Source organism: Theropithecus gelada, chromosome X (genome assembly GCF_003255815.1).
Source record: "Theropithecus gelada isolate Dixy chromosome X, Tgel_1.0, whole genome shotgun sequence".
In the NCBI taxonomy this organism is placed as follows: domain Eukaryota; kingdom Metazoa; phylum Chordata; class Mammalia; order Primates; family Cercopithecidae; genus Theropithecus; species Theropithecus gelada.
In genome coordinates, this window is record NC_037689.1 from 44,792,489 (window position 1) to 44,804,134 (window position 11,646).

The 11,646-nt window shown below is 38.2% G+C and overlaps 1 protein-coding gene across 1 annotated transcript; it reads left to right on the forward strand.

Moving 5' to 3' along the window:
- The first annotated feature begins 7,669 nt into the window (after positions 1 to 7,669).
- DDX53 (DEAD-box helicase 53) lies at positions 7,670 to 9,795 on the forward strand. Its single transcript, XM_025373260.1, has one exon. It carries the CDS (start codon positions 7,761 to 7,763, stop codon positions 9,657 to 9,659), a length of 1,899 nt encoding a protein of 632 aa, XP_025229045.1. The 5' UTR covers positions 7,670 to 7,760; the 3' UTR covers positions 9,660 to 9,795.
- The last annotated feature ends 1,851 nt before the right edge of the window (positions 9,796 to 11,646 follow it).

An 11,646-nucleotide genomic window follows, 5' to 3' on the forward strand; every position in this document is an offset into this window, starting at 1 on the left:
ATTTCAGCTATTGTTAGCAGGCAGAGTAGGGAGAAATAGGCCTATGCCATTTTGCCCAGACTCAGAAGTTTCCCCTTCTTGCTTTTTAAAAACTGTGGTTACTAGAACATAAATTGCATTTCTCACTCACATCATATTTCTGTTGGACAAAGCCATGTGTAGACCTTAGCCTTCGCACTTGCAGATCAAAGCGTTACAAGAGATGCTCTCCAAAGTCAATCCTTTACACCTCTACAATCCCATGATTTTAAGAATTGTTGTTTGACTTATTTATACAATGCAAAATGATATAGATAATATTGTTTCTCTTTCTACTTACCTACATCATAGTTATCAAAAATGAAATAGTTCTGGAAAGCCCTTCAAATGCCTCAAAATAGAGGCAAGGTTATTATTATTTTTTAAATGAATACCAGTATGTTAACTTTTCTATAGGAAGCAGTTGGTAAGCAAGGATTTCTCTGAAGGAGCTTATTGCAGGTGCTAATCAGCTCACACTATTTTTTACTGTCTGTGCTGAAAAAAGAATTAATTACTTCAGTAGCCTCACTTCTTCACATACCTAAATAATGCATACCCCTACTCTGTGGAGAATAAACTAAATTTGATAGAGAAAAGTTTAATGTGTAGCTAAAGATAGCACTGTAATCTCCTTGAAAGAACTCTCAGCACTCTCCTCCCTCCTTTTAAACAGACTTTCCTTTTCTGAAACTGCTAATGAATGGTTCTTGTATCCTTGTGATTCCCTCCCTCATTGTGTATCTTCCCACATATTTCCAAAGACAATTAAAGTTCATTTTCTTCCAATATTCATAAGTAATTTTTCTGAAATCCACTGGATCCTTACCAGAACAATTGCAATAACCTGTCCCCAAAAGTCTTGTTTTCTAGAAGCATTGTTTAAAATTAAGACAGTGCCTTTGAGCTTCAGGTACAAAATATATAAAGTTCTCACTCCATCACTACAAAGTTTACCAGTGGTCTAGTCGTCTCTCATTGAAATTGTTTCCCTTAAAATATGCGTTTCTCCATCATTCCACAAAAAGGGCATTTTTTTTTAAGACGGAGTAACTCACTCTGTTGCTCAGGTGGGAGTGCAGTGGCACAATCTCAGCTCATTGCAACCTCCATCTCCCGGGTTCAAGTTATTCTCCTGCTTCAGCCTCCCGAGGAGCTGGGATGACAGATGTATACCACCATGCCCAACTAATTTTTGTATTTTTAGTAGCAATGGGGTTTTGCCATGTTGGCCAGGCTGATCTCAAACTCCTGGCCCCAAGCAATCTGCTAGCCTTGGCCTCCCAAAGTGCTGGGATTATAGGCATGAGCCACCGCGGTGGGCCAAAAAGGGCATTCTTGAAGGTCATTGATGATTTTCCTCTCCAAAATTCAGTAGTCTACCTCCATCCTGTCCTTTTGAAGAATTTTATATTGTTTGCCAAAACTCCTCGACAAGTTCTCCTGCCTTATTTCCTACTATATAGTCTCTCTCTTCCCCTACCTTACTGTTTTTCTCTTCTCGTTATCTAATCATATGAATTCTATAGTTCCTTAAAATATTCTTCAACCTGTCTTTCATTACTCTCTATTTGTTGGAAGCATTCAATTCCAGTTTCAACTATAACATCTATGCTGACTATTCTCAAATCTCTCTTCATCTTCTCATCTGAACTACAGTCCCAAATCTCCAGGTTCAGTTAACGTTTTTACTTGTATGTCCCCCATAATGCCACAAACTGGACATGACTGAAACCAAACTCATCTGCCTCCCCTCCGCCTTTCCTGTCGAATGACTTCAACATTCTCTGCTTCAATAAGTCTCCAACCTGGAGGATTGAGTCATCTTTAATTAAAGACTCTTTTTATCTGAGAACCAGGCACCAAATCAAACACACTTTTTCCCTAGAAACGAGGATTAGGTGGAAGGGAAAAGACCTTGAAGCTAACCATATCCATGTTTAAATTTATTCACGTCTAAAGTTATTTACCACAACTTTGCATGAATTTGGATATATTATATAACATCTCTGAGCTTCAATGTTTTCACATGAAAAAGGCGGAAAATACATACTATGAAGTTGCTGTGATGATTTAATGAGATAATACACTTAAAATGTTTAGCATATAGTAGAACTCAAGAATGTGAGTTGCTTCTCAGACACCATGTTTCTATCTGTTCCATTCTCTGAGTTCCCACTGCTAAACTGCCACACTCTATTCGAGTCCCTCAGTCCCATGTACTTGAAATATCAAAAACAAAGCCCCCATTTTTCAAACCCACTTCCCTGCATTCTATTTTCTCCAAAGGGACCTAATTCCCTCATTAATGTCATATGACTCTTTCATTCTACGTTTGCCACTGGATGGCCTATAAACAACAGGAATTTGTTTCTCACAACTCTGGAGTCTGGGAAGTCCAAAATCAAGTTACCAGCAGACTTGGTGTCTGGTAAGGGCCCGCTTCCCAGTTCACAGACAGCCAACTTTTCATTGTAACCTCACATCGCAAAAAAGGCATGGGGTTTCTCTCAGGCCTGTTTTATAAGGGCAAGCTAATCCCATTCATGACAGCTGTACTCTCATGACTGAGTCACCTCCCAAAGGCCCCAGCTCCTAACATCATCCCCTTTGGGGTTAGGATTTCAACATACGAACTTCGGGGGAACAAAAACATTCAAACCACATTTGATGTTCTACATCAGTGCTTACAAGCACTTGGGGTTCATATATCAATAACATTTAAAAGCCTAATTAGGCTACTGGCCATTAGATTTACATTCTTTCTTGCCCTAGGAGAGACCTTTAAAACTAATTTGAAATCCTTATTTCATTTTAAAAGTATATTTTACAAAAGATAGTAGGGCATAATGTTAGAATAAAAAAGTTTACATTGAATAAATTTACATTCGGATAAAAAAATTATATTATCCGTATTTTTTTTTTTTTTTTTTTTCATTTTGATAGGGACCAGAGGAAACTATCAGAAAAATCCTTGGACAGGGAATGTCCATGATTCTCTCTCTATACCTACTGTTTCTGTAACAGGGATAATTGATACTTGGAGAGTTCCTACTATGAACCAATTAGTAAAACTTTGTGTCTTATGTGTATACGAGACAGTATGCCATTCTACAGACAGCAAAACTAAGACATAATTTTCTCAAGGACTCACAGTGAATAAATGGTGAAAGTGATATGTGAACCCAGTTATTTAAGGTCCAGTGTTCTTGATTGCTAACTATACCACACTGCTGCTACTTCTTTAGACTCTGTGGCATGAGTATGATTCTGTACACAAAATAAACATACCAATATGTACAATGATAATGGCAATGTTTGCCATAATATAGCACATGTATTGAACAGAATAATGGCCAGATATATATCATCCCAAGGAAACTACTTCTATAAAGAGTATTTATAAATTGTCAAGTGCTGTACAGATGCAAAACCAACTGTAATTATCATAATCAACAATGCTAACTGGAATTCCATAAGTCAAGTTTGCCTTAGACCATCACAGCAGGTTTATTAAATAAAACACGATCAATATCATTTCTAAGGGAGTCCCATATATGAGACTATTTTAGGCCAACAACATTAACTCATCTTTAAGAGAGTTTTGTAGAAATCAGAGTGATTGCAAATTAGCCCAATTCACAGCCAGCAATATTTCACTCTCTTACTGTTGCCTCTAAGATTATAGGGACTGCCCTAAGCAAAACGGTAGAAATCGTCTTAAACATACTCTTGTCTTTCCTTACATTACCCCTTTTATCTTACCTTGGGGGAAACTTTACAGATCCCCTCTCCCAGAAATTAAATTCTTTCCATCTTTCCCACTCTCTGACCTAAAAGAATCTTTTAGCCAGCTGCTCCACGGGAAAGCATCTAACTGACAAATTCACATTTTTGTGTTTTGTTTTTCCAGGACCATGCTAATAACATACCAAGCCATAAGTCACAGGGATACATATTTAGTGGGAATATTTCAGATACAGTGAATAAGCCTGTTGTAGAGATATTTGGAGCAAAGAACATCACACTGATGACCCTTAATTTAGCTGGCAAATAATTTTTCCAACTGATAAGGGCAATCATAAATGGTAATTAATCATCCGGAAAGCACAATCTCTCTCAGTATCTTCAATATCCGCAAGTCTTCTATCAGTTCTGTGTCATCACAGTAATTCACCACAATGCGTTCCATCTTAAAGTGAACTGATTTCTACCCAAATTTTACAGCTACCCCTCTGCCAACAATATGACTTTTCTTCACTTCACTTTCATGGCTTCTTCTATTTTTCCATATCACCCACATAAAACAAGAATAGAGGCAAGTCACTTCATAGTAAAGGAGTAATGTCCTGTACTGTTTTCCTGACTGGCCACAAGTCAACAAATGGTTCTAGATTTTTACTCCCAATAATTTGCTGAGCACCTTTGGTCAATTCCAGAAAGAATGTGGAATCTCAAGTTCACTCTCTATAATAAGGGAGAAGAACAAAACGACCTCTGATGTACCCCACACATGTAGAACTCTACCGTTCTGTAACATTAAATAATATTCAAAGTAAAGATGAATGCATAATGACAGAGAAACATAACATATCCTTCGAGAGGTAAAAGCCACATGTAACTAAACAAATTTCCTTTTAAAATAGTTAATAAACTAGAAGACATTGAGAATGCCTTAAAATTCCTAGTACAATTCATGGAGAAGTATGGAGGAGTTGTGATGTGACTTGCTCAGAATACACCTGGTTGAACAATCAGATGAAAAAAAAATGGTTAGGTAATTTGTATTTATCCAGACCAGTGGTTTCCAAACTACATTCCAAAGAACATTACTAATTATAAAAAATAATAGAAAGATTGCATTTAAATGGTGACTGAGCCCTTGAGGGTTGTCTGGACTTAGTGACTCCTTCCATAAAATAGAGTATGGAAAGGGTGAAATAATTTTTCAGTGTAGCAAATATGAATAACACAAATTATCCAAGGGACCAAGGTTGACATTACCAATGATAGGTCACGTTGACATCAGGTACCTATCTCCCCAATACGATGTGATGGGACAGGCTCTTCATCTCTGTGATATTTTCTTCCAAAGCCCATAACCCCAGTCTAATCATGAGAAGTTACATCAAGCATACCTTTTTGAAGGACATTCTACAAAATTCCTGATCATTACTCCTCAAAACTGGAAAGATTATGAAAAATAAGAAAAAACTGAGAAACTCACACAAACTGTATATAACTAAATGTAGTATGATGTCTTGGAGTGGATCTTGAAACAGAAAAAATACATTAATGGAAAACTGGTAGCATAAAGTCTGGAATTTAGCTGATGGTAACACACCAATAGTGTTTTCCTATATTTAACAAATGTATCATGATAATGAGATATGATAAGATTAGAGGAAGCTGAAACTGGCCGAGGCTATACGAGAACCTCTCTGCACTACTTCCGTAACTATTCTGTAAATCTAAAATTATTCCAAATAAAAAGCTTATTTAAATAATTGATGAAGATATCCATTGGCAGATTTGTTTGGGGAACTTTGGATTAAACAACTGATTTTTCTCAGTGTCTGTAATTGTCATAGCTCCTGGAATATCCAATAAGCATTGTGATTTTAACAGAGAGAATATAGGGTGCTGAGTTTCCCAAACATATTTGATCAGAAACCTTTTCATTTCTTCAAATAGCATCTTTTACAAAAAGTACTGACACAGAGAAGTTTTCTCCCAAGGTGTCACAGACTTCTGTCCTATACTAGACCATGATGAAATTTTAATCAATGACTGACTGAAGAACAAAGATGCTATGAACATTAAAATGGCAGAAGACTTGAAACTAGAGGCTAATATGATGGATTAGAGAATAATCATTAAAATTATATTTCATAGGCTACATCAATTGACCAAACTTAATAAGATGACTATAAAACGATATACATATAATCTTCATTTAGGTAAGCAAATTTTTTTTTAAAAAATCAACTGAGTAAGTAAAAGAAGCAAGAACTTAAATGCCCGCCATATTACCGTGAGCAGCTTTGTGTCTCAGGAGTTCTTAGGTCAAATTAGTAGAATTGTCATGCTCAGTAAAGATGCCCTAATAGTAGGAGTGATGCCATTTCTGAGGATTGTTTGCTTGTCTTTTTGTTTGTTTTTTAGTTCTGTGTGCTACATTGTAAATGGTCCTCAATGAACCATTTCCAAAGGACAGGCAATAGGATGATGTGTCTTGGAAACCATGTCATAGCAAGAAACACTGAAGAAACTGGAAATGTTGCCGTGATGCACAGAAACCTTTGACAGAGGCCAGACACCGTGGCTCACACCTGTAATCCCAGCACTTTGGAAGGCCAAGGCGAGTGGATCACCTGAGGTCAGTAGTTCGAGACCAGCGTGGCCAACATGGTGAAACCCCGTCTCTACTAAAAATACAAAAAATTAGCCAGGCGTGGTGGCAGGCACCTATAATCCCAGCTACTCGGGAGGCTGAGGCAGGAGAATCACTTGAACCCAGGAGGCCGAGTTGCAGCGAACCAAGATTGCACTATTGCATTCCAGCCTGGTCACCAAGAGTGAAACACCATCTCAAAAAAAAAAAAAAAAAAAAAAAGCTTTTGACAGATCCTTAGGTACACAAGGATACAGGAGAATTAAGCCTATTCTGTATAACTTCAGAACTCGGGAGAAGGACTTAAGGACACAGGACACTGCACATTTTGGTTCAAAAAAATTTCTGTAACCATTAAACAGCCTCATAATGGAATGGATATTCTTGAAATAAAGTGAGCTCCCTGCCACTGGGACTGTCTAAATGGCAGCTGGGTATCCCTCTGTCCAAACGGCTGCTAGAATGTCTTCTACGTGTACCTAATAATGAGTTCTACACAGCCTTCCAGTGCTAAGGTCTCAGAAGCTATCAAACCACAGGGAAGGAAAAAAAATGAAGAGGCACTGAGAAAACTGACAAACCACTAAAAACAGCCCCTAAAGTACCCTTAGGCATCACTCTACCTCTCTTCTAACCATCATCCCTGTAATAATATCTGGAAACTGCCTAAACAAGTGCTGACATTTAGTTGATGAATTAAGGCAAAACGCTGTCCTAGAGTATGCACCTAAGAGATTTCTGATTAGTAGAATTTAAGTTACACTAGAGGACAGGGAAGTGATGAATTTATCCTGACCAAGTATTGTATTCACTGCAAAAGAAATTTACCAAAATAAACACACAAATATACAAATAAACAGTTTTTCTTTAAATGCACTATTTTTTTATCTTAGAGAAATAACTGGTTTATACAAAGGGCAATGTGTATATGGTGTGTATGTTTAAGGCGTGCTTCAAGGTTGCTCTCAAGCTGAGCCAGAACTATCACGAGAAGAGTGAAAGGGGCACCCAGGACACAGAAGTTAAGAAAGCAGTTACTCTCAGGGTCCTGTAAGTGCTGGCGGGGTCAGCACTTACGTGAGAGTAAGTACCTCTTTAAATTTGCGTCACAGACGCTGGCTTACCTCACCCCAGTCCAAGCTCTGTGATTGGTCAGGCCATCAAAGCCTCGCCCCATACGACAAACACTGGTTTCTTAGGAAACTGCTGCGTAGCTACGTGACTAGCACCCGGAAATAATTGCCGCCGCCATCTTTTGGTGCAGAAGGTGACGGGAAAGAGGCCGCAGAACTGAACTTCCAACCGTATGTAGGCGAGAAGCCGCTGCCGATACTCCCACTATCACACAATGTCCCACCGGGCCCCAGAGTGGAAGAGAGCGGAGGCTAATCCAAGAGACCTTGGGGCCAGATGGGATGGCAGGGGCAGCAGAGGCAGTGGCTGGAGTGGCCCCTTCGGCCATCAGGGACCGAGAACAGCAGGCTCCCGTGAACCACCACTCTGCTTTAAAATAAAGAACAATATGGTTGGTGCGGTCATTGGTCACAGTGGATCAAAAATAAAAGATCTACAACATTCGACAAACACTAAAATACAGATTATAAAGGGGGAATCAGAAGCATTAGTCCGAATTTTTGGCAACAGGGAAATGAAAGCAAAAGCCAAAGCTATTATAGAAACACTTACTAGAAAACAAAAAAACTACAACTCAGAATCCAGTGTGGATAATGCTGCATCCCAGCCCCCTACTGGAATAAATCTAGGCAGAAATGACATTGCTGGAGAAGCTCAGCCATTGTCAAATTGGGATCGAATTGGGGCAGCAGTCGTGGAGTGCGAAAACAGAAAATGGGCAGATCTACCACCAGTTAAGAAAAATTTTTACATAGAATCCAAAGCAACAAGCTGCATGTCTCAAATGCAGGTAATTAACTGGAGAAAGGAAAATTTCAACATAATGTGTGATGACTTGAAAAGTGGTGAAAAGCGTCTCATCCCAAAACCAACTTGTAGGTTTAAAGACGCTTTTCAGCAATACCCTGATCTTCTGAAAAGCATAACAAGGGTAGGGTTTGTAAAGCCAACGCCAATTCAGTCACAGGCATGGCCAATTATTCTACAAGGAATAGATCTTATAGAAGTTGCACAAACCGGAACAGGGAAAACATTGTCCTATTTAATGCCTGGGTTTATTCATGTTGATTCTCAACCATTATCTAGAGAACAAAGGAATGGGCCTGGGATGCTAGTCCTTACACCCACTAGAGAGTTGGCTCTTCAGGTGGAAGCTGAATGTTCAAAGTATTCATATAAAGATCTCAAAAGCATTTGCATATGTGGTGGTAGAAACAGAATTGGACAAAGAGAAGACATTAGTAAAGATGTAGATATAATTATTGCAACTCCTGGGAGGCTGAATGACCTACAAATGAATAACTCTGTCAACCTAAGAAGCATAACCTACTTAGTTATGGATGAGGCAGATAAAATGCTGGATATGGAATTTGAACCCAAGATAATGAAGATTTTATTAGATGTGCACCCAGACCGGCAGACTGTTATGACAAGTGCAACTTGGCCAGATACCGTCCGTCGACTGGCACGTTCTTATTTGAAAGATCCTATGATTGTTTATGTTGGTAATCTGAATCTAGCTGCTGTAAATACAGTGAAGCAAAATATAATTGTTACCACAGAAGAAGAAAAACGAGCTCTCACCCAAGAATTCATAGAGCACATGTCACCCAATGACAAAGTCATCATGTTTGTCACCCAAAAACGTATTGCTGATGACTTATCAAGTGACTTCAATATCCAAGGCATATCTGTAGAATCATTACATGGCAACAGTGAACAGAGTGATAAAGAGCGAGCATTAGAGGACTTTGAAAGTGGAAACATAAAGATACTGATTACAACTGATTTAGTAGCTCGAGGTCTTGATGTTAATGATGTCACACATGTATATAATTACGATTTCCCATGGAATATTGAAGAATATGTACACAGAGTAGGGCGCATTGGACGGGCAGGAAAGACTGGCACATCAGTTACCCTCATCACTCAGAGAGATGCGAAAATGGCCGGTGAATTGATTAAAATTCTGGAAAAAGCAAATCAGAGTGTTCCGGAAGATCTGGTAGTAATAGCTGAGCAATACAAGTTAAATCAACAAAAGAGGGACACAGAAACACGATCAAGAAAACCTGGACAAAGGCACAAGGAGTTTCATTATCGTTTAAGTTGAAAAGTTGTACCTGGCTACTGGAAGATTCCAGGCATGTTAAAGATATGCAGTATTGAATATAGATAAAGAAGTACTGGAAACATACTGGACATTTAAAGAAGTAACTAATTCTTAGATAATACTGCTAAACTTTCAATATTGTGTATGTTCCTTAATTTTAAAAAGTCTCAAAAATGAGAGAGTGAGAGACTATGTGAAGAAAAAGTAAATGTTATGTGTTAAAGTTTAATTTCTTTTAAAAAATACTTTTATTTTAGGTTTGGGGGTATATATGAAGGTTTGCTACATAAACACAAGTCATGGGGATTTACTATACATATTATTTCATCACCCAGGTATTAAGCCCAGTGCCCAATAATTATCTTTTCTGCTCCTCTCCCTCCTTCCACCCTCCATCAGGTAGACCCCAGTGTCTGCTGTTTCCTTCTTTGTGTTCATATGTTCTCATAATTTACTTCCCACTTACAAGTGAGAACATGTGATACTTGAGTTTCTGTTCCTGTGTTAATTTTATAGTCTGCCATGTCCATTTGTCTTCTCTAAAACACTTGGTAGAAGACAACAGTGGTGCTTTTCTGGCTTTAAAATAGTTGTACTAAATTGAAGCATAGCTTCAAGCTTATCCAGTCAAAATATTCTCTTCCCCCCACCCCAGCAATTGGTGCCACAACAGTTCCTAAAGTTCTTTCCACTACCATTCTCTACTTGTTTTACTTCATTAGAAAATAAGTGCTAAATTTTTTAGAAGATTCCACAATTCTATTTTTATCAGAATGATGTCATCAACAGAGCAGGATATCTGACTCATTGGGAATCAGGTCCTTGTATGCATTTTGTCACTAACCCTTGCTTAAAACTCTGAGGTAATCACTTGCCTTCTCTAGGCCTCAATTTCTCCACTCATGAAATGGGACATTTTATTAATTAATTTAGGGATCCCTTTCACCTCTAAAATTTGCTGATATTATAAGTAAAACTGTATACCCCAGCCTTGTATTAACACTTTTTTGTCTAATCTAGGGGAAATTGCATCCTTGCATAATAAATTGAACCAAACAATCCTTTTCAATGACAAGAATAGTGCATTCTGCATTTTTATCGATTTTGCAATGTAACTGGTAGATTTTCATTTAATTCTTTGCTTTTCAACATGCTTTATTTTAATTCAATTTGAAGGTTAAAACCATATGTGTGGTTAAAACCACACACACGTATATATATATACACACACACACACACACATACATACATATATCAGGGAAAAAAAGAAGTGAAAGAAAAATTTATCTACTGGGAAAAACATTAAAACCAATCAAATAAGGGCAGGCCGTGGTGGCTCACGCCTGTAATCCCAGCACTTTGGGAGGCCAAGGCGGGTGGATCACATGAGGTCAGGAGTTCAAGACCAGCCTGGCCAACATGGAGAAACCCTGTCCCTACTAAAAATACAAAATTAGCCAGGTGTGGTGGCACATGCCTGTAATCCCAGCTACTCGGGAGGCTGAGGCAGGAGAATCGCTTGAACCCAGGAGGTGGAGGTAGTGGTGAGCTGAAATCATGCCATTGCACTCCAGCCTGGGCAACAAGAGCAAAACTCTGTCTAAAAAAAGGAAAGGAAAAAAAAAACAAAACAATCAAAGGACATTTTTGCCAGAAGAACCAATTTTAGTAAAACTCTTCCTAATTTTGTCTATAATTCTACCTCTTATGCCTTATTTAGAAGCAAGGTACTTCTCACACCTGCAAAAAGAAATCCCCACAAAGATGCTAAGTAAACTTTAAAATTCAGTGTTCATGAAAACGTTAGAATTAGTTAACATTTCTGGCAAAATCAAGAGAAAAATTAAGGCAACAATCTTTTTTCCCAGCATGCCTTATCTGTGACTACAAATAAGTCAGAAAATAAGGGAAAGAAAGAAGTAAATGCTCTGTGTATAGGTATATAAAGCTTAAAGTATGGACTTTAAAGGCTTTTTTAAATGTAGAC